This window comes from Nerophis ophidion, linkage group LG22, assembly GCF_033978795.1.
Source record: "Nerophis ophidion isolate RoL-2023_Sa linkage group LG22, RoL_Noph_v1.0, whole genome shotgun sequence".
NCBI classification, from domain to species: Eukaryota; Metazoa; Chordata; class Actinopteri; order Syngnathiformes; family Syngnathidae; genus Nerophis; species Nerophis ophidion.
In genome coordinates, this window is record NC_084632.1 from 28,370,081 (window position 1) to 28,397,274 (window position 27,194).

General features: G+C 40.0%; 1 protein-coding gene across 2 annotated transcripts in view; it reads left to right on the forward strand.

Annotated features, from left to right (window-relative positions):
• Positions 1-27,194, forward strand: part of LOC133540752 (collagen alpha-1(XXIV) chain) — a 286,309-nt gene that overhangs the window by 180,621 nt on the left and 78,494 nt on the right. For both annotated transcript variants that reach the window (XR_009803719.1, XM_061883645.1), the window contains exons 26-30: positions 8,078-8,131; positions 16,565-16,618; positions 16,841-16,894; positions 22,850-22,903; positions 23,021-23,065. Coding sequence is in view for 1 of the 2 variants with exons in the window: in XM_061883645.1 (XP_061739629.1) it covers positions 8,078-8,131; positions 16,565-16,618; positions 16,841-16,894; positions 22,850-22,903; positions 23,021-23,065 (261 nt within the window). In the remaining variant the exon portion in view is untranslated. The remainder of the gene's footprint in view (positions 1-8,077; positions 8,132-16,564; positions 16,619-16,840; positions 16,895-22,849; positions 22,904-23,020; positions 23,066-27,194) is intronic.

Sequence of the window (27,194 nt, forward strand, 5' to 3'; positions counted from 1 at the left end):
CATTACAGGGAGACAGAACAGGATCACTGACGGGTCTAATGGGGCTGCCTTACAAAAAAAGGTGAGAAAAAGTAAACACTGGGGAGGGAGTTGGGGGGTGAGTAAAAAATGTTCAGTCCAGGGGGACCAGACTGAGGCCAAGGAAAAAAAACCTCAGAGCCTTAGCACACATAAACATCTTACATGAAATCAAAATAAAACTTGCAACAGAGAGGAGAGAGTGGGGTCTACGGAGGCAGGCTGCTGCTGTATAAGCGCCGCTCGGTCTATCGCCCCTGAGGATTTGAGTCGAGAGCATTGAAGAGGGGGGTGGGGTGTGTGGCGTATATTTTCGTGGACGCATGTGTGTGTGTGTAAGCCTGCAGCGTGTCTCTGTTCCGCGGCCTTGGTGTTCTTGCAGCCGCCATTCAGTCCAAAGTCAACAACAACAGGTTTGTGTCCATGAGAGGCAAGAAGGGAGTCTGTTGTGTCTTCGCCGCACTGTCCTTCGGGAGAGTCTCCAAGCCAGGGAAACAATCCAAGTTAGAATGTTTTGCATGCGAGTGAAAATACAATTTGCTTTTCACTCTAAATTGTCTTTTATTGGTCCTCGAATTCATCCTTCAGGGCAGACAGTCCGATGTTATCTAAATCACAGTGTCCACAGTTCTGCCCGCATGCTCCAATTATTCGTGGCAGCTTTGGGGTATTTTGAAGACTGCCAGCAACTTCCAATCAACAGATGTCCTGGTGTCATAATTACGAATAGGTTGATATCTTCACATCCTCAACTGAAAGTGTGGCCAAGCACGCGGCACTCCTTCTTCTCCGAAGAGTTTGCAGAGTGTCCCGCAATAACCGCTCCGTCAAGACAATCATGTTCCCCAAAACCCAAGATTTTGTCAATTTTGTTGAGATGCCAATTAATTGGTTCCAATATTTATTTTTGGAGAACAGTGCAAAAAGAGGCAACAAGAAAGTTAAGAAAAGACAAGACAAAGAAGCAAACAGGAGAGATAAGGGAGAGGAAATGGGAGAGTCCGCCCTCACGTGCCAGTGAGAAAGATAAGATATGTCCCCTGTCCCATCCATCCATTTTCTACCGGTTGTCCCTTTTGGGGCCGCAGGAGGTGCTGGAGCCTATCTCATCTGCATTTGGGCGGAAGGCAGGGTACACCCTGGACAAGTCGCCACCTCATCGCAGGGCCAACACAGATAGACAGACAACATTCACACTCACATTCGCACACTAGGGCCAATTTTAATGTTGGCAATCAACCTATCCCCTGATTTGTAAGATTATACTTTACCATAAAATACATTACCTTCTGGCATATCGGCAAGAAGGCCCTTTTATAGGACCCTAACAAAGGAAGCAGCAGCAAGGTCACAGCATTAAACCATGGCTGAAAAGACTTACAGTGGGGCAAAAAAGTATTTAGTCAGCCACCGATTGTGCAAGTTCTCCCACTTAAAATGATGACAGAGGTCTGTAATTTTCATCATAGGTACACTTCAACTGTGAGAGACAGAATGTGAAAAAAAATCCTGGGATTCACATTGTAGGAATTTTAAAGAATTTATTTGTAAATTGTGGTGGAAAATAAGTTTTTGTTCAACCATTAAAAGCTCTCACTGATGGAAGGAGGTTTTGGCTCAAAATCTCACGATACATGGCCCCATTCCTTCTTTCCTTAACACGGATCAATCGTCCTGTCCCCTTAGCAGAAAAACAGCCCCAAAGCATGATGTTTCCACCCCCATGCTTCACAGTAGGTATGGTGTTCTTAGGATGCAACTCAGTATTCTTCTTCCTCCAAAAACGACAAGTTGAGTTTATACCAAAAAGTTCTATTTTGGTTTCATCTGACCACATGACATTCTCCCAATCCTCTGCTGTATCATCCATGTATCCATTCTGGTATAAACTCAACTCGTTGTGTTTGGAGGAAGAAGAATACTGAGTTGCATCCCAAGAACACCATATCTACTGTGAAGGATGGGGGTGGAAACATAATGTTTTGGGGCTGTTTTTCTGTTAAGGGGACAGGACGATTGATCCGTGTTAAGGAAAGAATGAATGGGGCCATGTATCGTGAGATTTTGAGCCAAAACCTCTTTCCATCAGTGAGAGCTTTGAATGGTTGACCAAATACTTATTTGCCACCACAATTTACAAATAAATTCTTTAAAATTCCTACAATGTGAATTCCTGGATTTTTTTTCACATTCTGTCTCTCACAGTTGAAGTGTACCTATGATGAAAATTACAGACCTCTGTCATCATTTGGGAGAACTTGCACAATCGGTGGCTGACTAAATACTTTTTTGCCCCACTGTACTACAAAAATAAAGATCACTGAGGTAAAAGAAGGCTAAGCAAACAGGATGTAAAAGCAAAAGTCCAACCCAAATTATTCAGAAAAAATAACCAACGTCGTGAGGCAACGCTGGACAATAAACCCTCCTGATTAGTGATCAGAGGCAGATAAGTCCCCTGATCATTTAACAGAAGTATGTGTAGAGAATTAGCTCTCCAGTCCGAGGTAAAGCAGCTGGGGCAAACAGGAAGTGGATCTAAAAATTAGACCGCTGGACAGGAACAAGATAAAAAAACACAGGATAAAAAACAAACACAAGTCCAACCTGTCTTGAGTGATCATGACAAAATATAATAATTTAAACCCTTCAGAAAGTTTATATTTTTGTACATATTTATGTTTCTTCTTTTCCCAACTATGCTTCTAGATTATTTTAACGACTGAATTAACGTTCACACTGTAGTCGTGTCCCTGGGTTTTCACTCAGTCCTGTTAACCTCTTACATTGCTTCTCAATTATTTTCTGTCATGACCACCCTAGGGGACAGAAACTAATATATGTATTCATTTATTCATCTGCACACTACACTGAGAATGACATTCTTTATATAATCACCTTATTGTCAAAGTTGATGAATAAAATGAACTGAGATAACATTAACAGCAATTTAAACCAATTTCCATGTGAAGCTAAAAGTTAAAGTTAAAGTGTGGTGTGGTGAAATTTGACCCATCCCCTTGATAACACCCTGGGAAGTGAGGGGAGCAGCGGTGCCGCGCCCGGGAATCATTTATGGTTATTTAACCCCCAATTCCAACCCTTGATGCTGAGTGCCAAGCAGGGAGGGAATGGGTGCCATTTTTGTTATGGTCTTTGTTATGACTTGGCCAGGGTTTGAACTCCCAACCTACCGATCTCAGGGCGGACACTCTAACCACTAGGCCACTGAGTAATTTAGTAAGTCGGTCTGTAACTTTTAAAAAAGACTGCTCAGTCTGTATGATTTTCAATACATCGAAAAACAAGTGACTCACTGGGTTGTACAATTTTCAAACGTAACACAGTAGCATGTAAAATGTATTAAATCTGTAAACATTGCTCACTTGTTAGCTTTTTTAGCTTATTCCTTTTCAAAACGAGCTGATTTTTTGTTTTTGTTGGTATTCCGCAAAATTTGCAACAATATTGTTTAGAGATGTCCGATAATATCAGGCTGCCGATATTATCAGCCGATAAAGGCTTTAAAATGTAATATTGTAAATTATCGGTATCGGTTAAAAAATATCGGTATCGGTTTCAAAAAGTTAAATTTCCGACTTTTTAAAACACCGCTGTGTACACTGACATAGAGAGAAGTACAGAGCGCCGAATAAACCTTCAAGGCACTTCCTTTGCCTGCCGGCCCAGTCACATAATATCTCCGGATTTTCACACACACACAAGTGAATGCCATGCTTACTTGGTCAACGACCATACAGGTCACACTGAGGGTGGCCGTGTAGTAAAACTTTAACACTGTTACAAATATGCACCACACTGTGAACCCACACCAAACAAGAATGACAACCACATTTCGGAGAACATTTGCACCGTAACACAATATAAACACAACAGAACAAATACCCAGAACCCCTTGCAGCACTAACTCTTCCGAGATGCTGCAATATAACCCCCCGCAATCCCCATCCTCCCTCCAACCCCGCCCACCTCAAACTCCTCATGTTCTCTCAGGGAGAGCATGTCCCAAATTCCAAGCTGCTGTTTTGAGGCATGTTAAAAAAAATAATACACTTTGTGACTTCAATAATAAATATGGCAGTGCCACGTTGGTATGGTTTTCCATAACTTGAGTAATGTTTAATGCATCCAGCGGGGCATCACAACAAAATGAATGTGTTAATTCCACGACTATATATATCGGTATCGGTTGATATCGGAATTGTTAATTAAGAGTTGGACAATATCGGAATATCGGATATGGGCAAAAAAGCCATTATCGGACATCTCTAATATTGTTTATATTGTAGTATATCAGAAAAGATAAAAGTGCACATTTTGCATTTACTCTTTCTGGACATATCGTCTATCCAAAAGACAATTTTAAAAAAGCATGAAACATTCCAAACATGTTTTATATGAACATATTCAACTTCAATACGATTTTCTATCACTTTGCAAGTGGCAAAAACATTTTCTACCACAACAAAAAGGAGGTAATTCCGCGTGTATTGTAGTGGCTGCTGTCCGTTTTGCACTGCTCATTCAGATTTGGACTTCAAACTTGACGGCATGGCGCAGTGGGTAGAGTGGCCGAGCGCAACCCGAGCGTCCCTGGTTCAAATCCCACCTAGTACCAACCTCGTCACGTCCGTTGTGTCCTGAGCAAGACACTTCACCCTTGCTCCTGATGGGTGCTGGTTGGCGCCTTGCATGGCAGCTCCCTCCATCAGTGTGTGAATGGGTAAATGTGGAAGTAGTGTCAAAGCGCTTTGAGTACCTTGAAGGTAGAAAAGCGCTATACAAGTACAACCCATTTATCATTTATATTACTGACTTAAAGGCCTGCTGAAATGAGATTTTCTTATTCAAACAGGGATAGCAGGTCCATTCTATGTGTCATACTTGATCATTTCGCGATACTGCCATATTTTTGTTGAAAGGATTTAGTAGAGAACATCCACGATAAAGTTCGCAACTTTTGGTCGCTAATAAAAAAGCCTTGCCTTTACTGGAAGTCGCAGACGATGACGTCACCGGTGTGAGGGCTCCTCACATCCTCACATTGTTTATAATGGGAGCCTCCAACATCAAGAGCTATTCGGACCGAAAAAGCGACGATTTCCCCATTAATTTGAGCGAGGATGAAAGATTTGTGGATGAGGATATTGATAGTGAAGGACTAGAAAAAAAAGAAAAAAAAAAACGGAAAAAAAAACCATTGCATTGGGAGTGATTCAGATGTTTTTAGACATATTTACAAGGATAATTCTGGGAAATCCCTTATCTTTCTATTGTGTTGCTAGTGTTTTAGTGAGATTAAATAGTACCTGATAGTCGGAGGGGTGTGTCCACGGGTGTGTTGACGCCAGTCTCTGAGGGAAGTTACAGCAGCTGTATGGACGACGCAAGCTCCGCTGATCTCCGGTAAGAGGCGACTTTTTACCTCAATTTTCTCACTGAAACCTGCCGGTTGACAAGTGGTCGGGATCCATGTTCCCTTGACCGCTCTGATCCATAGTAAAGCTTCACCTCTGGGAATTTTAAACAAGGAAACACTGTGTGTTTGTGTGGCTAAAGGCTAAAGCTTCCCACCTCCATCTTTCTACTTTGACTTCTCCATTATTAATTGAACAAATTGCTAAAGATTCAGCAACACAGATGTCCAAAATACCGTGTAGTTGCGCGATGAAAAGAGATAACTTTTAGCCGCAAGTGGTGCTGGCTAATATATCCCCTCCAACCAATAACGTCACAAACACGCGTCATCATTCCGCAACGTTTTCAACAGGAAACTCCGCTGGAAATTTAAAATTGTAATTTAGTAAACTAAAAAGGCCGTATTGGCATGTGTTGCAATGTTAATATTTCATCATTGATATATAAACTATCAGACTGCGTGGTCGGTTGTAGTGGGTTTCAGTAGGCCTTTAACTCATACTTGATGTTAAGATGGAATCTGTACTTGTTTTTTTTTGCAGAAAAACACCTCTCACAGAGATAGGATGTTACAAAGAGTAGTGGATTGGCATAAAACACCGTCGTACGTCCGGGTTTTTGTATTGCTGTTATCACCACTAGTATTCTTTTCTACTTCCACTTTGTAGAAAGGGGAGCCTGTTGATTAAATTGAGCATCTCAGCCATTTAGCTGCATGTTTGTACATCGTTCCAACATGGATACTAGATTGTAGACATAGATTGTACACTGCTGCCACCTAGTTGCAGGTTTGTGTGTCGTTCTAACATGAATACTAGAATGTAGCCACATATAGTGACAACCTCCCTCCAGAGACCTACCCCGCTCAGGGGTCCTGACCCACTATTTTAGAAACACCGGCCTAACATATTACAGTCCACCCTCTAAAAATGCTGACAATTCCACAAGTCACATGGTCCACAGGAAGTAGCATCATTCAGATCCCTGCAGGCCGTGGGTCTCAGAATGGGAGGGTAGCAGTTTGCTGCGGGGTCGTTCTCCCAGGAAAGCAGACGGACTACTTGGGACAGGGCGTGCGGGCATAAACATGATTTAATCTTTAACTCAGAAAAGGTGAAAACAAAAAGGCACACAAGGCGAAAGCACAACTTGACGAAGGAAACCAAACTAACACTAATTAGTGGGACGGCGTGGCGCAGTGGAAGAGTGGCCGTGCGCAACCCGAGGGGCCCTGGTTCAACCCCCACCTAGTACCAACCTCGTCACGTCCGTTTTGTCCTGAGCAAGACACTTCACCCTTGCTCCTGATGGGTGCTGGTTAGCGCCTTCCATGGCAGCTCCCTCCATCAGTGTGAGAATGTGTGTGTGAATGGGTAAAAATGGAAGCAGTATCAAAGCGCTTTGAGTACCTTGAAGGTAGAAAAGCGCTATACAAGTACAACCCATTTATCATTTAACACTAAGACTAAACTTTGGACATGAAACAAAAAACACTTACTGCGGCTTGACAATAGCAGCATTGACTTTGGCATGAAAAACTAGCATGGACAGAGCACGAAAAGAACACAGTGACACCAGGCCGATTGACTGGCAATGGCAGGCTTAAATAATGCCTCTGATTAGTGCTCGGGTAGCAGGTGAGCGGCCGAACACTTATCAGAGAGAGGTGAACGTAATTTGCAACCATGGCAACAAAACAAGGGAGTGAAAAAAAACAGGGACTCAAAGTGTCCAAAGGTCAACAGAACATAGCCAAACAAGACATGATCAATAGACATGACAGTGGGAAGGCCAAAAGAAGGCTCACTCATTCATTCAGTATGACTAGGTTAGGTTATCTCTAGAAACATAATTGTTTTGATGGGATTTTTTTATTTCTAAAATTCTGTCATTTGCAGTGGTTATTGTAATTATATGATAAAATTCACTCCTGTTACTTTCAGCCCTGTTACCCAAATATTTTTTTTTTTTTATGTAGGAACCCTGTACCAAAATGAAATAAAGTTGCCCAAGATTAAGAGTTGAAAAGAGATAGAAATGTAAATTTATTTTGAGAGAGTTATAACAAGTAAATGGCACTAATTTGGTGGAATAGCCTCTTCCCGTTCTGGTTTCCAATCCTGTCCATTTCCTCCCTTCTTCCTCCCTTCCTATTCAAAAGCGCTTTGTGTGTCACAACATGTTCCTGTGACGTGAAGGTGCTCGCTTGTCAAATATTCCTCTGAAGCATAAAGCCTCTTCCTCCTTCAGGCTGTCAAGGCAAATCATACCTTGACAGCCTGGAAATTCCTTTCACCTTATGCATTGTCCATATATTTATTTCAGTAGGACCTCCTGGATTTGTTTCCATGGATTTATAAAATATTTCAAACATGGTTTGATACATTGTTTGGTACAGGTGTTCGGTGGGTGCATGTCGAGTCATGAAACTTTCCCATTTGTTTTACATGTTTTGAGTGCAGAACGTCTCACCCAGGCTTAAAGTGGTGTTCACCTGAAACAAACTAAACCAACCAGCTGTCTCCTTGACCCGTCGCACTTCAGTTTCATGACTCTTTACAGAGAAACAAGGATGTGAATCAGCATTGCTGACAATGAGTTGCATTTTTCTTTTTCACAGGGTGACCGAGGACCGGCAGGTCCAACGGGGCCCGCAGGAGAGAAAGGACCACAAGTAAGTGTTAAAGGGGAACCGCACTTTTGGGGGAATTTTGCCTATCGTTCACAATCATTATGAGAGACAAGAATACAAAAGGGTTTTTTGGGGTATTTTGCATTCTAACATGTAAAATACGGCTAATTTTTGGTGGCGAGCAATGCAGCTTTATGAAAGCAATCGATTCTACCACTAAATCACTTTAAAAGTGCATTTAAAAACCATCAACAATACTTTATTTATGTTCTGTAACCTGTACAATAACCAAGTTGTAGCTTGATCAATATTAAGTGTGACTCACTTGATGGACAGTGTCTGTTTGGTTTAGCTGGCAGGGTAAGTTTTTTCCGGGTTGTTTGGGTAAGCACTCCATTTCTGACAAAATAGCATGGCTTCAAATTCCACATTTTGTAGCTTCAAGTCATTTTCACTTCACTGTCTCGGCTTCAGTCCGCTCCAATGTCTCACTTTTCCTTCGTGCTGGCTTTTAGAAGCAGTAGTTCATCTTCCATATATTCAGATTAAAAAAGATAAGGTTGTGAATCCTCATTTGTCCAAAAAGTCATCTTTGTTGTTTGTTACCGTATTTGCCATGAGTAGAAGATACACACGCATTTGTTTTCCGAAGCACGACGCGCATGTGTTGCCAGAAGTCGGAAGTGCGCTTCTAATGAAACAAAAATAAATGTGTAAAAGAATTAATTCCGGGAATGATTAAAATGATCAAAATACGGTAAATATTGTACATACTACATATCGTCATAAACGTGTTTGTTACTACATTATATATAGACTTGCAGCGTGTATATAAGATATTGATGGCTTTGAAGGCTACAACTGTGACTCCCATTAGCTGCATCTTCCAACAGTTTTTTATCACCATTATCTTTTTGAATGATAGACAAAAATTCCAAAAAAAGTTCAGTTCCCTTTTAGTGCATTTTTTTTCTTCCTAGACATATTAATTCCCACAACCATAGTTCAAATAGTAAACCAAATGTTTAATGCAGGCATATTCAACTGAATTGTTTTTGTTTTGTTTGAGGCGGCATAGCTCGGTTGGTAGAGTGGCCGTGCCAGCAACTTGAGGGTTGCAGGTTCGATTCCCGCTTGTGCCATCCTAGTTACTGTCGTTGTGTCCTTGGGCAAGACACTTTACCCACCTGCTCCCAGTGCCACCCACACTGGTTTAAATGTAACTTAGATATTGGGTGTCACTATGTAAAGCGCTTTGAGTCACTTGAGAAAAGCGCTATATAAATATAATTCACTTTTCGGGTCATATTTCCAGAAAGCTAAGAACTGGGGGGTAGGGGCAAACTCCCTTCACTATTAGGCCCCTTCTACAAACGTACACTATCCAGAGTAAATCCCACCTAACCTTATCCTTGTCCACACACACACAATGATCGTTTTAAGACCCCCCACCCACCCCCCACCCCGCTTTGTCCGCCGGCGCAACGCGACCTAGTACAAATGTGCTGCAAATGTGCACGTCATTGTTACCTCCAATGTTGCTTTGTGTGCAAGTTCTTAAATTAAATTCAACTTATCTGAACATTATCCAGTGTTGTGGTATTTCAATTAACTTGGATCCAGTGTGATGTGAGGCCCTATTGTAGTGAATCTTTCCTGAGCCTTCATAAATCAGTTTTGTTTGTTTGATTGATTGAAACTTTTATTAGTAGATTGCACAGTTCAGTACATATTCTGTACAATTGACCACTAAATGGCAACACTCGAATAAGTTTTTCAACTTGTTTAAGTCGGGGTCCACGTTATGATACAGTCTGCTTTGCCAGTCCAAAAGCAATCGCTGTTTTCCGTAATCTTACCTTGACGGCCAGGTTAAAGGGGAACATTATCACCAGACCTATGTAAGCGTCAATATATACCTTGATGGTGCAGAAAAAAGACCATATATTTTTTTAACCGATTTCCGAACTCTAAAAGGGGGAATTTGGCGATTTAAACGCCTTTCAATTGATAGCCTGTCGAGCGATGACCTTTCACCCGTGTTGTCACAGCATGTAGCAATGCGCCATTTTCTCAATCTTATTACACGCACCAAGTCAAATCAGCGCTGTTATTTTTCCGATACCCACACAAGAATGTGTGGATATCCTGCAACACTCAAAGCAGATGCATTTCCGACGATAAAGTCAACGAAATCTGCAGTATTGGAAAATACACCACCACTGAATCTGCCCGAGTGCGAGCTATTCAGGGACGACGGCAGTCTCTTCCCGCAGACGAGCGAGGTAAACCCCCTGGATATGATTTATGCCACATCTTTTTCCGTCTCATTTTGTCCACCAAACTTATAAGGTTTTGCATGAATACACAAAGGTGAGTTTTGTTGATGTTATTGACTTATGTGGAGTGTGCTAATCAGACATATTTAGTCACGGCATGACTGCAAGCTAATCGATGCTAACATGTTATTTAGGATAGCTGTATGTACATATTGCATCATTATGCCTCATTTGTGGCTATATTTGCATCCAGACTTTCCCTCCATCCACATTTAATGCCAAACAAACACATACCAATCGTTGGTTAGAAGGCGATCGCCGAATTCGTCCTCGCTTCCTCCCGTGCCGCTGTCTGTCGTGATATGACTCAATAGCTTCAGTTTCTTCTTCAATTTCATTTTGGCTACCTGCATCCACACTCCAACCATCCGTTTCAATACATGCGTAATCTTTTGAATCGCTTACGGCGCTGAAATCCGAGTCTGAATCCGAGCTAATATCGCTACACCTTTCTGTGCTATCCGCCATGTTTTTTTCTGTGTGATCACGCTGTGACGTCACAGGTTAATGGACGGGTGGATATAACGACGGTTAAAATCAGGCACTTTGAAGCCGTTTTTTGGGATATTGCGTGATGGGTAAAATAAAATAAAAACTTCGAAAAACAAAATAAGCCACTGGGAACTGATTTTTATTGGTTTCAACCCTTCAGAAATTGTGATAATTTTCCCCCTTTAATGTGGCTGATACGCTACATTTTTTTTTTTATCACATCCACGAGATCCCATATTCTTGTTGTCTCTCCTTAGACAGATGGACACATTTTTTCGCTAAGTAGAATCACAGCTGACCTGGACATTCAAAAGTTCTCTTGCCGTCTGAGAAGTGTTGTATCCCAAATGGCTGCAATTGCTTTCTCTTTAGGTATTCATCTGTGATTTCCACAAGCGTCTGTACAGACGGAAGGAGAAACACGGGCATGTCTGGATGACTCCCCTCCATATTTCCAGTGGTTAGCTCGGAGTTACGGAACCGCTTTATTATGAAGCTGGCTGTGGCGAGTTCTTTCTGACGTCACTTCCTGTGTGGGGCGCGGTCTTTCTGGCATCACATCCTCTCCGAACTCAGTTTGTAAACGATCGATGAGTCCATACAAAGCTAAGAGCCGGAGATTCAAGAAATACACGGCGCACTTACCCATTTAAAATATTATCAAAGGAGAGGGACCTTGAACGATGGTTTAATGTGGCTGACACGGTGCTTAGACTAAATAATTATTGGTTTAAGGAGTTATCCAGCTTAATGTAGACAGGACCTTAGTCTTAATTGTGTATTCCAGAGAACCACATCCTCTACAGCAGACATTTGTTTTTGGTCTATTTATTTGTCAGATTTACAGAAGCACTCTTCTTTTTAAGGACCTTCTACAAAAAAGCTAGACAAAGAGGATATCTGTGTTTATAAGAATCTGCTGCAAAAATGTGAGTCGCACACAATTTTTTTTGACTGAATTTGGGGGTCACTAGTTGACTAGCCGAAATGATGAAAAAGAAGGACCTAAAATGGAACCTTTTTGAACACCACTAGCATAATAAAAAAAGTTGAACAAATGACTGACAGCATCTGAAGAAAACAAGCTATAGCAACACCTTAGTTACATAAACTAGGAAATGGTTAAAAGAGAATGCCTCCGCAATGTAAATCGCAAACTTTGACCCGAGAGTTCTATGTTTGCAAGCAATGCAATGCAAGGATCTGGCAGTCGTGGACAGTGGTCCACATTGTTCAATATAACAGGAACACTTGTTTTAAGTGATTTGCCATAAAAATGTTTGTCTCACAAATTTTGAACTGAATTTGGGGGCCGGTATTGTCAAAGTTATTAGTTGTTGACGAACCCCAAGATGCAGAGATGGAGGCAGGCATAGAATATTAAAACATGATTTATTTAAAACTAACAAGAACAAACAAAAAGGACGCACGTGGGCGGAATAACAAACTAAGGGAGCTAGCACTGGAAGCTAGAAAACAAAAAGGAACTTTAGCATGGAAGCTAGTGGATAGCAAACAGAAAAACTGGAAATAACTAATGGCTAACAAGAACAGCTTACCGCTACGACGACTAGGACAAAATGTAGCACGACAGGTAGTAGCTGAAAAGAATCACATCGACACGACAAGAGCAACGACAATTCCAAATGACAATACAATGATCCAGCAACTGACGCAAGACAAAGCCAATAAAAACAAAAAACAAACCAAAAACAAATAGGAACGGGCTGATTGGCAAAAGGTGTGGCCAGGTGCCAATTAGCCGCAGCTGAGGAGGAACCCAGCACTCAGGGAACAAGACAGGAAGCTGACAAAATAAGAGCACTAGACAGGAACTAAAGACAGGAAATACTAAACACAGAGGAAACAGACAAATGCAGAGGAAAAAACTAAAACACAGACAAACTGTCAGGGGAAAGCCTGACAGGTATGGTGTCATTCCACGTACACTTGTATAGCTCTGGTTTAACATAAGCCCATGAAACGCTCGTTATATTCCTCACACTGTGTCTAATGACTAACCAACCGTAAAATCTCCAAACTACTATTTAAAAAGCTGAAGTTCAGTGAAACCAAGTAACCATATCATCACATTGCAAACATGGGGCTGTTTCATATCTCTTCCGTGACGTCTGTTAACAATCATACTTATTCTAATTTGTGTTCCGTTGTGATTATAGTGTTTTGTAATGGCCATTGGCACTTAGCTGCTGTATGTCCGGTGCTCAGACAAAACTCCCCAAGCGATTTTTAAAAATGACCTGTTCCTTGCTTATTCCATGGTGCTGTCTAAACTGAAATAATAATTTACCAATCATCCTGGATTAGTCTACTGCATCCATGCTTGCGGTATCTCTTGCAAAACTTATTTTCCGTCATAGCTCATTGTCCACGGGCCTTCGTTTGACTCCATCGCTGAGATTTTGGGCACCAGTCCTGACCTAGTTGGATTAAGACCGGCTGAATGATGGCTGGCTGCTGGAGGGGATGACTAATCTGGCGGATGACTGAATAGCCAGATGATTGAAACACTGCTTGTATGTGTGTTTCACTGTTGGGGGGAGCTTTGTGACTTACTGTATGTCAGGATGATTTATATTGTTTTTATAAGATTGTAAGAAAGGGGAGTGGTAGCTCATTGTAAAGACTATGGACAATGTCACCACCACATTTCAATGCAGTGCTTCTAGAACTCCACTGAAATTCTGTTTTCCTTTGGTACCCATTTGCAAGCTATAGTGCATTTTGACAAACCACAATCTTAGCTATGATGTATTATAATATTTTTTCACTTACCGGTAAGTGTTTTTGTATACTAGTAATGATCCTGACATACAGTGCATATCACTGTTAGGTTCATATATATGCTGTAAATGGCAAGTGAACATTTTCTCAATCCATGATGATTACTCATCTTTTTTTTTTAATAACCCTAAAGCATTAAAAACAGTTTTAAAAATAGGTTTTAGCTTGTGGGTTTTGTTTACATTGTTATTAAAAACAAATTGCAATGTATGTGTAGTTTGTATAGCAGTGACGTGCTGTCAGGGGAGGGAAGTGAGGCAGTGCCTCACCTGCCACCAGCTGGCTTAACCATGAGATGTTCCAAAACAAAGTAGTAAAATAAAATAAGTTTTAATATTTCTCTTTTGGTTAATGCTTTCTATGTGATTTTGGTGTGGTTCCTGTATATTTTGATAATTTTCATGGTCAAAATCGCGGAAATTCCATGTTTCCTGATCAAAACAATGCAGCAGACGAGAAGTGAGGCAGACACAGGCGGTGCCTCCATGGCTACACACAGTGTTATTGGGTGTGTGCGTGCGAGGGGGCGCAAGCTTTTTGCCACTAGGAAAAGGCAGGTCATGAGGCAGCAACTACCTCTGCCTCAAGATAGGGGGCAATACATTGTCAATTTGCAGTACTCTGACTAGCCACACTGGCATACAAACTGGCATACACAATAAAAAAATGTTATGGTAAGAAAGAGGCAACATTTAACCGAAATATATAGCGGATTACGATTTTATTTTATAGGTATTGTTCTATCATCTAATGACTAATATAAGTGTTTTTACTGTGACAGTAATAATCCCTGAAAACACATGTATGTATCTGGACTCCTACCTCAGCTTTTTGCATACCGAATAATACAGTAGTTATTGAGATTGAATTTGTATGTTGCTGACAAAGGACCTTAGAGTTGGACTACTTGAATTATCCATTTTTTTCATCAATAATGGTAGTCCCCTGGCCAAATGTCTTTGATTGAAACTTTTTTTTATTATTGAAACTGTTATTAGCAGATTGCACGGAATATGTACTATATTCCGTACAATTGACCACTAAATGGTAACACCCGAATAAGTTTTTCAACTTGTTTGGGTTGGTTTCCACGTTAATCAATTCATGGTAGAAAATTATGCTATCATCATAATACTGTCATTACACAAGTTAATTATCAGAGTATATATATTGAATTATTTACATTATTTACAATCGGTGGGTGGGATGCGGAGTGGGGGTAGGTTTTGTTGATATCAGCACTTCAGTCATCAACAATTGCATCATCTAAGAAATGGACATAGAAACAGTGTAGGTCTGACTTGGTTGGATATGTACAGCAAGTAGTGGACAATGAGAGATCAGAAAGCATAAGAACAAGTTTATGCATTTGATTATTTACATTTGATTATTTACAATCCGGGAAGGTGGGATGTGGAGGGGATAGGGTGTTAGTTTAGGGTTGAAGTTGCCTGGAGGTGTTCTTTTAGTGCGGTTTTATTGGAAGATAGAGATGCATTTTCTTTTACACCTGTTGGGAGTGCATTACACATTGATGTGGCATAATAGGAGAATGAGTTAAGACCTTTGTTAGATCGGAATCTGGGTTTAACGTGGTTTGTGGAGTTCCCTCTTATGGCGGTCATTTACGTTTTGTAAGTAGTTTGACATGTACTTCGGTGTCAGGGAGGTGTAGCGGATTTTATAGACTGGGCTCAGTGCAAGTTGTTTTTACTCTGTCAGCCCACTTTGGAGAAGTGGGTAGGAGTGAGGTGTGATCTGGGGTGAAGGTCTAAAAGTAACCTGACGAGCTTGTTCTGGGATGTTTGGAGTCTAGATTTGAGGGTTTTGGAGGTGCTGGGGTACCAGGAGATGCATGCGTAATCGAAAAAGGGTTGAATGAGAGTTCCCGCTAGAATCCTTATGATGCTTTTGCTGTTTTACCCAAGTGTATGGATAGCTTGTTGTCAGCGAGCCAGGTGCAAATTCTACAGAGTTCGGCACTGAGGATTCTTTCCACCTGTGACTTGTCCTTCCCGGATACCAGCAGGGCCGAGTCATCCGCAAACAGGAACAATTCACAGTCGCATGCTGATGACATGTCGTTCACGTATATTAAGAACAGTAAAGGCCCTAATATACTGCCTTGGGGGACTCCACACTGAGAGTGGGGGGTGTTGTGTGACTATCAAAAAGTAATTAGTCACTGAGAGTGGAAAGCAGGGCTCTGTCTGACACGCTAGGTCCAAGGATGCAACATGAAGTCCTTATTGCTGTTTTCAAGGTGATTTATTGTCCCTTTGAGTAAAAATACAATACATTACATTCAGATGGATTGTTGTTCCTTTGCAGTCCTTTTGCGGTTCTTTAGCGTTCCCTTCATGCTCCTTTTGCGCTCCTTTGGTGGTCAACAGAAGTAACGGCACCCAGGTTCGCACTCTCTCCAAACAAGCCAAACAATTCCCCCAAACAGGTGCAGCTGATATTCATTCAGCAATCATTCAGCCCCACAAACACGCCTCCCACACACACAGACTCCGCCCACAAACATGTAGCCACACCCACTATCCCAGGTGACAAGTGAGAAACAAATCCCTGCCTCTACAGGGGGGGGACACGGTGCCGTTCACCTCTACCACCTGTTTCCTCCCCTCCAAGTAAGATTGCATCCAGCTCGATGAGGTTTTATCAAATCCGATGAGGTTTTGTCAAATCAAGTCTATATGAATGAGGTAAAAAATAAATCTTCATTTTATAGGCACTAGCTATCTCCTCATACAGACAACAATTATATATTGACATGTGTTAAATACACTGTATGTATGACATATCTTTCGATGTTGTTTGTTATTTGCAAAAGGGTTATCCAGGGTTGCCCGGAGGTCCTGGGGACATCGGCATGCAAGGTACTCCTGTAAGTGTCATTCGATTTGATTCATATTCCCATCAGCACTATTTGATTCCTTGCATTTGCACATTTATATGTGTGTTACCATTTCCGTGCTTAGTTCTTTCTTATCATTTGAAGTGATTTACTTGGAACCTACTTTTTACTAAAACAATGGTTCATTTGAGGTGTCAGTAATTGTCACTAATTGTTGCCTCAATAACTGTTATCTGTCTTTTTTATTTTCAGGGTCCACAGGGACAGAGAGGTAGTCCAGGGAGCGCTGGTCCAAAGGGTCGCAGGGTGAGACCTGTTTTTGTCTTTGGAATATGTCTTGTATGCTTTCTTTAGGTAGTCTGAGCAGACAGATGTCTTTGGTGACTGTTTCACCTGACAGTATAGTAAAGTCTATCCATCCACAGTTTAGAGCCACTTATAAGTTACTATTCCTCACCTCCATGGCGGCAAGTAGACCACATTTATTTCAAGTAGTCTTAACACTGGAGGGGTGGAATAATAGCTAAACATGCAACACACCGAGTAATTAAGCTGGAGAAGACAAGACGTCATGCTAATCATTAAACTAGCTTAAATGTAGATAAGAAAATTAACAGAATAACAGAAAAATATAGCTGGAACTGCATTACAGTGGAGAGTTGCCAGCGATGAGCAGGAAATTAGCAAGTATCTCAATACGAGATAAGATACGATATAAAGCAACTACTTTGACCAGGGTTGCCAGATGGAAAATGACAGATAATCACTTAGCAGCCTAAATTCTAACTTTGATTTTTCTCAGACGCATCTGTTACATTAAAACATCAGTGCAGTCCTTGTACAGCATAGTTTTAAATGCAGTTTTACTTTCCAATAAACTGCCAATGGCAGAACAGCCCCCCCATCTGGCTGTCATTTTGTGAGCCAATGTACAACAGCAGGCACACATTTGTTTGCTTGTATCCACATTTGGAAGGGCTCAAATTATCCCACATTACGGGACTTTTGGAATTATTTATTTTTAGTCCGTTTTGGGGTTTCCTGTGTTTAGCATTTCTTCATTGTTAGCGCTCCTATTTTTTGTTCCACTTTCTGTTTTGGTTATGTCTTACAGTGATTTCGCCACTGTTTCTCAGCTCTGCTTTCCATACCTGCTCTTGACTAATGATCAGGAGACTCATCTGCCTTTGATCACTAGTCATAAGGGTTTATCCGTCCATGTCGCCTTCCTTGCAACACTGGCTCATTTGTTCATGGTGTGCCTTTTTTATGTGTGCCTGCCTAGTGCTTATTAAAAGACCTTCTTATCTGCACTTCCCCTAACGTCTCTGCATCCCGGGGTCACGCCTATTATAATTTGTATCACAAACAATAAATGGTAACATCCTTGTTTTCGCAAAAGTTTACAATACAATTAGACAATTTAAAATTCAAGATTACAATATTAAGCGTGACAAGGATTTCAGTCCATATCCCCCATACCTAGTTGTGTAAGAGTACTATTTGAGGCAGCCAATGAGAATACTGTGGTCAGATTGTTAGGACATTGTCTGCCCAATTAGGTGTAGCATGACAGCCTCAGGTGAGGAGGATGAAGATGGTAAAGTACCGTGAAAGAAATTAGTTAAAGTTTGGAGCTTTATTCTTGAGCTTGTAGGAATATTAAAGGCCTACTGAAATGAGATTTTCATATTTAAACGAGGATAGCAGGTCCATTCTATGTGTCATACTTGATCATTTCGCGATATTGCCATATTTTTGCTGAAAGGATTTAGTAGAGAACATCGACGATAAAGTTTGCAACTTTTCTGGAAGTCGCATACGACGTCACCCGTTGAGGGCTCCTCTCATCCTATCATTGTTTTTAATGGGAGCCTCCAACAAAAAGAGCTATTCGGACCGAGAAAACGACAATTTCTCCATTAGTTTGACCGAGGATGAAAGATTTGTGTTTGAGGATATTGATAGCGACGGACTAGGAAAAAAAAGAAAAACGTGATTGAATTGGGACGGATTCAGATGTTATTAGACACATTTAATAGGATAATTCTGGGAAATCTCTTATCTTTCTATTGTGTTGCTAGTGTTTTAGTGAGTTTAATAGTACCTGATAGTCGGAAGGGTGTATCCACGGGTGTCTTGAGGCCAGTGTCTGATGGAAGTTGACGGCAGCATTATGGACGGCAAAAGCTCAGCTGATCTCCGGTAAGAGGCGACCTTTTACCACAATTTTCTCACCGAAAACTGCTGGTTGACAAGTGGTCGGGATCCATGTTCGCTTGACCGCTTTGATCCATAGTAAAGCTTCACCTCCGGGAATTTTAAACAAGGAATCACCGTGTGTTTGTGTGGCTAAAGGCTAAAGCTTCCCAACTCTATCTTTCTACTTTGACTTCTCCAATATTAATTGAACAAATTGCAAAAGATTCAGCAACACAGATGTCCAAAATACTGCGTAATTATGCAGTTAAAGCAGACGACTTTTAGCTGTGTGTGTGCGCAGCGCTCATATTTCCTAACAGTCCGTGACGTCACGCGTACACGAGATCATTCCGCGACGTTTTCAACAAGAAACTCCCGGGAAATTTTAAATTGCAATTTAGTAAACTAAAAAGGCCGTATTGGCATGTGTTGCAATGTTAGTATTTCATCATTGATATATAAACTATCAGACTGCGTGGTGGGTAGTAGTGGGTTTCTGTAGGCCTTTAAGTATTTATATTAAAGCAGTGCTTCTCAGTAATTTCTAAGGGACATGTTTTTTTACACTACCCCTGAATTTATTTACTATTAAGAAATTGATACTATTTATATATTTATCTTTACAACGCACTACTGTGGTAGTTACATTCTTTATCTATGCCGCTGACGACAACTATCCTTTGGCCGTTCAGCCCTAACAGACAGCCGTGAAAACCAATCCTTCCGTTTGTATAAAGTTACACTTCTGCTTGGCACTCAGCATCAAGAGATTGAATTGGGGGGTTAAATCACCAAAAATAATTCCCGGGCGCAGCCAGCGCTGCTGCCCACTGCTCCCCTCACCTCCCAGGGGGTAATCAAGGGTGATGGGTCAAATGCAGGGAATCATTTCGCCACACCTAGTGAGTGTGACAATCATTGCTTCTTTAACTTTAACTTTTTTGTAACTGTTGAAACTAGTATAGAGCGTATATACAAAGTGTTTTTTTTGGCCAAAATGTTTTTAATTTCGAGCCCTTCAGAATGCACTTTCAGTGTTCATATAAACTAAAAGAATCAGGCCTTATTCAAGACATGTAAATATAACGATTGAGTGTTTTGTTGTTTAATATTCACTGTTGTTTAAACATAAATAAACATTGAACAACTCAAGCGGGAGCCCTAGAGCAAAGAAAGCAAACTTAAAAATATGAAAAAAACATAGCAAAATGGACAATAATTTCTTATTGCTGCTAAAACTGCGGCCATCAAATCACACGTCTAATGTTTATTTTCAGTGTATGAATGTTTGTAATAAACAAACGAATCAATGTCAGCATCCTGGGTGTTTTTAAAGGTCAATGGGTTCAAATGACTACTTTGGTTGAACTTCTTGAGAGAAACACATCCTAAGAGTCCTCTTTGATGTCCTTTATAAACTCTTAATGCTCCTTCCAGTGACTTTTATAGGATGTTTACTTAGTTTCTTCCTGGTTAACATTTTGCCAAACATATGGCAGCATTTATCATGCTGAGACGTGTGTTGTTTACTCAATTCCGTATACCGGTACACAGTTGTGGTTGCATTTCCTGTCTGATTGAGCCTCGATACCTCAGACCATCGCACATCCTAATCTGCAGTTCACTCTTTTTGAACTTTTAATTTCCGACAATCAACTTGAAAACTGTCAAGACGCCGCATGTCGGCTGTTGGCTTGATCCAAGGGTGCATAGGAGTATAAGCAAAGTGCAAGCTCCTTTATGAGCTCACCAGGGTTTATCAGGAACTGAAAATAAAGGTTATGGGAAAATATATGGCATACACTCGATAACAAACCAGCACTGAAGGAGGGAACAAAGTGGAACTAATAAACAATGAGGAACACTTGTGCTGACAGGACAAGAAACACAAAGTAAAGGTGATCCAAAACACTGAGACCAAACAGGAAAGACTACCAAAACAAAAGCACCAGGACAGGAACTGATACAGGAAAGGAACTGATACAGAAAAAAAAGAATGAAGTCCAAACTGTCATGTGGAATCATGGGAGAGATAGTCATTTGTTTTTCCAAGTTTTTAGATCAATCACAGTGAACTACATTCAATCAATTTTACGTAGATAGTGCATTTATAGTTAATTGGTATTTTATTATTTCAGAACCAGACCACATACTGTATGTGCAAGCAAAGGAGAGATGCCAGAGTTATTCTAAGTGTGAATCGGGGTTGTGCCTTGCTCAAGGCCCCTTGGCGGTGTCTGCTGATAACAGTTGTAACTTGTGCCAAAGAACAGTGGTTTTCAACCTTTTTTCATTGATGTACCCCCTGTGAACATGTTTTCAATTCAAGTACCCCCTAAACAGAGCAAAGCATTTTTGGTTGAAAAAAAAGAGATAAAGAAGTAAAATACAGCACTATGTCATCAGTTTTTGATTCATTAGATTGTATAATAGTGCAGAATGTTGCTAATCTGTAGTGGTCTTTCTTGAACTATTTGGACAGAAAGATATAAAAATAACAAAAAACTTGTTGAAAAATAAACAAGTGATTCAATTCTAAATAAAGATTTCTTCCCATAGAAGTAATCATCAACTTAAAGTGCCCTCTTTGGGGATTGTAATAGAGATCCATCTGGATTCCTGAACTTAATTCTAAACATTTCTTCACAAAAAAAATACATCTTTAACATCAATATTTATGGAAAATGTCCACAAAAAATCTAGCTGTCAACACTGAATATTGCATTGTTGCATTTCTTTTCACAGTTTATGAACTTACATTCATATTTTGTTGAAGTATTATTCAATAAATATATTTAAAAAGGATTTTTTAACTATTGATATTTTTAGAATATTTTTTAAAAATCCCACGTACCCCTTGGCATACCTTCAAGTGCCCCCAGGGGTACGCGTACCCCCATTTTAAAAAACACTGCCATAGAAAACCACATTTTCAATACATTATGGTGATAACAATTCATAATATGGAGCTCTTCTGTTGTTATTTCCAATCAAAACTCTGTTTGATTGCTAACTTCACCGCCACTATTTCATTAATTGATCACAATCTTTTTCGAAAATACTGTTTGATCTCAGATAAATGGTTGGCCGTATGCTAGAATTGTTGTCGTCATAAAACATGACTGACAGTATCATTTTGATTACTACTTGCCCATTGTGGAAATAGTCTTAAATCCTGAGACTTGTAAGGCATATTTTGCCTAACATAAGGGTTTTATATGATCCACATTACATTTTGTGTTTTGTACTTAATTAGGATGTCAACGTGATTCAATATTGACAGAAATATGACATTCCTTCAGTCCTTAAAAACGTACTTTAGTAAGAGCTGATTACTATAGAAATCTGATATTATAGTATTTAAAGGTGTCCTATTATGCAAAACCAATTGTTCCTCCTTGTTGGTAACTGTTTTTATGTAATTGTGATCCCCATAAGTTCCAAAAAGTTTAAATCAAACCATGGCAGAGGCATGGCAGAGATACAGTGTAGCAAAAAAGTGTTTTGTCAGCCACCGATTGTGCAAGTTCTCCCACTTAAAATGATGACAGAGGTCTGTAATTTTCATCATAGGTACACTTCAACTGTGAGAGACAGAATGTGGAAAAAAAAAAGGAGTCTTAGTAATAAAGTCAGGACTTCCTAGTCTTTGACCACCTCTGTCAAAAAAAAGCGCCGCAAAATATATATACTATTAAAGTAGCGAAGGAACTATATCACTGACTGGATGCGATGAAATACAACAAAGAACAAACATCAGTCTGAATCTTGAAGGAATTACAGTGACATCCGAGCAATCAGGGACGGTCTGAAAGACTAAATGGAAGCAGATCCTCCAAAGGGAGAAAATAGACGAGACAAGATGACGATTTCTGATTGTCTGGGATTTCCTATAGAGGAAGTTAAAGGTTTTTTTTTTTTTTTTTATCACTGTGCATGTGAAGTGGCCAGACATTGTGTTTGGGCACCGCCATTAGGAATTGTCTTTTAGGGATGTAAACCTGAATGTGACAGTGATGCAATAACATTGTTTAATTAGTGCCATTGTCCCACCCGCAGGGGCCTCCAGGTCCTGACGGCCCACTGGGAGAACCCGGCCCTGAGGGGACCAAGGTAAACAAATATAATAGTAAAATATGTGCCTACATGTTATTGTCCCCTTACGAATTAGAAATATTGATGATTTGCTCATGAAATTTTAACTAGTATTTTTCTATTTTCTCTTCTCAGGGTGAAAGGGGTGACATTGGGACAAGAGGAGAAGCCGGATTAATTGTACGTTTCAGTAACTCTTGCCATGTTATGACCTTTTCCTAAAGATATACTGAAGATAAACCAAAGGAAATGATTATAATTCAAAGTGGATCACAATCTAAAAGTTGCCTTTGCGTACAAGTATGTATTGTCCTAAAACATTCCTTTTTAGATGAAAGATTTACATTCTCACTGAAAGGCCTCCATTATCTAAAGCCAAGAATAATGATTGTCATAAAAAAGGCATCAGCCTTTGTTAACAAGCATGTGTGTTTCGAAGATGCACATCCTGGACACCACATGGACACCACATATTGTTCCAAACATTTGCCCTGCTCAGTGTCATGGACCTCTATGAATGCCAGAGGGACTTTAGTGTTTTTATTGAGTTATATCTATACACTTACGAACTCAAGGCTACATAGAAAATACAGACTATAGGTGTAGGTGTATGAAAGCAAATAGAGTACTGAACTTATGAGCACATTGCCTTCCACGACCAAGCTCAAAACACTTGTACCATATTTCCTTGAATTGCCGCCGGGGCGCTAATTAATTTAAAACCTCTTCTCACTCCTGCGCTTACTAAAGGCATGCGGTAAAAGTAAGCATGCGCTAATTATTTTGAAACCTCTTCTCACTCAGGCACTCACCAAAGGTATGCAGTACAAATATGAGTGTGATGTAAGCTTGAAAATGATGACAGGGGAAGTGTCACTCGTGACGTCATGAGTTTGACCAGGCGGTAATACTAAGCATGCGCTAATTATTTTGGGAAGCGAGTTTGGCCCGGCAGTAATTCAAGGCAGGCGCATACTATATGCCCTGCGGCTGCGGAAATTCAAGGAAATTCGGTGTCTCAAAGCAGCCCCCCCCCCCCCCCCCCATTGAAATTATTATTATAATTTGTATTTTATTTTATTATTTATTTTTTTTGTCCTGTCCTACTTCTCAGGCAAATCATATGGTTGATGGAGATGCCCATATAGGCTGTTCAGATTTACTTTACAAAAGTGAAGTGAAGTGAGCTATATTTATATAGCGCTTTTCTCAAGTGACTCAAAGCGCTTTACATAGTGAAACCCAATATCTAAGTTACATTTAAACCAGTGTCGGTGGCACTGGGAGCAGGTGGGTAAAGTGTCTTGCCCAAGGACACAACGGCAGTAACTAGGATGGCACAAGCGGGAATCGAACCTGCAACCCTCAAGTTGCTGACACGGCCACTCTACCAACCGAGCTAAGCCGCCCCAAAAGAGAAGTGTAGGATACTTCTCTTGTGGCCTTATTTGTATTTGAATTTATTTAATGTATTTATATTATCAATTGGTGCAGCCAGGCCGGAGGGGATGGAACGAGAAAAAAAGGAAGGGGGAAATTGTGGGGACAAGAGGGCGATAAGACAGAGAGACAAAAACAACAACAGCAAACACAACAATAACAACAAAAACAACAATAGAGCAACATCAGCATGTACAATATGTACAAATATGACGGTAAAAGTGATAGCAAAGAAGCAGTTAGCGAAATAAATAATAATACAGAATTGACAATGAGCATATTTACTAGGGGTGTGGGAAAAAATCGATTCGAAGACGTTGTGCGATTCAGAATCGATTCTCATTTTTTAAAAATCGTTTTTTTTTATTTTTTATTTTTATATTTTTCAATTATTTATCAATCCAACAAACCACTACACAGCAATACTATAACAATGCAATCCAATTCCAAAACCAAACCTGACCCAGCAACACTCAGAACTGGAATAAACAGAGCAATTGAGAGAAGACACAAACACTACACAGAACAAACCAAAAGTAGTGAAACAAAAATGAATATTATCAACAACAGTATCAATATTAGTTATAATTTCAGCACAGCAGTGTTTAAAAATCCCTCATTGACATTATCATTAGACATTTGTAAAAATTAAAAAAAAAGAACAATAGTGTCACAGTGGCTTACACTTGCATCGCATCTCATAAGCTTGACAGCACACTGTGTCCAATGTTTTCACAAAGAAAAAATAAGTCATATTTTTGGTTCGTTTAATAGTTAAAACAAATTTACATTATTGCAATCATTTGATAAAACATTGTCCTTTACAATTATAAAAGCTTTTTTTTTTTTTTTAAATCTACTACTCTGCTTGCATGTCAGCAGACTGGGGTAGATCCTGCTGAAATCCTATGTATTGAATGAAAACAGAATCGTTTTGAATCGGAAAAATATCGTTTTTGAATCGAGAATCAAATCGAATAAAAAAAATCGATATATTATCAAATCGTGACCCAAGAATCGATATTGAATCGAATCGTGGGACACCCAAAGATTCACAGCCATAATATTTACACTATAAATGGAGCATTACAAATACCAGATACAGAGATAGTGATAATGAACAATACCAATAATTTACCTCTATTATCAACATTACAGTTGTTCAAATGCAACAATACATATACGTAATGATAACTAAAGATAAAAAATGAATACCGAAAAATGAAGGGGAAGAAAGAGAAGCAACCTATATTAACCTTGTAGATTGTTATAGTAGTCATAGGTTACGCTTTGTCAGTGTGCCATGTGTTACTCAGTTTCCCCTAGGGCAACAATGTTAATATACGTTTGATGTAACGGGATTATGTGCATGAGTATATGTATGTTTGTTCAGTGAATGTATATGTACAGTATGTGTGTATTGAAATTATTTTAAATCAATATAATATGGGCTTTACCCTCCCAGAACGCCACAATTTTAAAATTTAGAATGCATAGTAAAAAGAAAAATAAGAATTCATATAGAAACTATTGTTTGAAAGACTTAACAAAAGCATGTACTGCAAACAATTACGGTATGAAATAATGTAATACTATTGTTTACCTTGAGGAGAAGACTTTTGTTGGTGTTTTCTATGGGCTGCTTCTCTATCATGTAACGATAAAAACTAAGAAAATGCTGACAGACATATATCAGTGACCGACCGCAGGGGTCAATTTTGTTTGGCAAAGTTGTCTGTATGACTGTGCACCAAAGGTCGTGCTCGATCAGCCAGTTTGTCGAGTCAGGACTAGACAGAACAGGGCAAACACAGCACTTGCAGCTTCTCTCAATATTTTTATGGATACATGTTCATTGTTGGAGGTGGCGACTTGTGCAGGGTGTACCCCGCTTTCAGCCCATGTGCAGCTGGGTTGGCTCCAATACCCCCCACAACCCCTTAAGGGACAAGCTGTAGAAAATGGATGGATGTTCATTATTTGGATGCCTGTGGTTGCATGCCATGGACACCGGCTGCAGCTTTTTAATGTGGACTGATGCTATGGAGTGGTTGACTAGGCTGCTAACTTTTAAGACATGTTTTAATGGCTTGTTTGTCTGATTTGGTCTTTCTCTTCCTCTCATTCGCACTAACTTTCTTGGTTCTGGTGGATGGAGGGCAGGATTGTGTCGATCTCTGAGCGGCACTCAAACACAAATGTCAACTGTCGAGACAATACTAATGTATGTTTCTTGTGTAAACCAAGCAGGAACAACAACTTGTATCAAATATTAACTCTTTGTAGCTCAAATGTTCAGTTTCTTATGTAAACAAAGCAGGAACAGCAATGTGTAACAATACCGTACATGAAGTGCTTATTGCCCAAAGATGGTATCGTTGAACATGTGAGAGGATCTTCTACTATAAAATGGACAGTGATAACTAAGCGGCTTAATATTTTCATCCTCCTAATTAGCTTACGTCTGCCTCCCTGTGCAAACCAACCACAGAGATTAAAATAAGCAGTCGTTTTTTTTTTTATTGCAAATTCATTTAATTCCATTTATTTATCATTTTTGTTACTGTATTTTACATGTCCTTAAAGTGTTGTGTGAGTGACTTAGTTGTTTCCGACTTAAAGGGGAACATTATCACCAGACCTATGTAAGCGTCAATATATACCTTGATGTTGCAGAAAAAAGACCATATATTTTTTTAACCAATTTCCGAACTCTAAATGGGTGAATTTTGGCGAATTAAACGCCTTTCTATTTATCGCTCTCGGAGCGATGACGTCAGAACGTGACGTCACCTAGGTAATAAAGCCGCCATTTTCTCAAACACATTACAAACAACGCGTCTCAGCGCTGTTATTTTCCGTTTTTTCG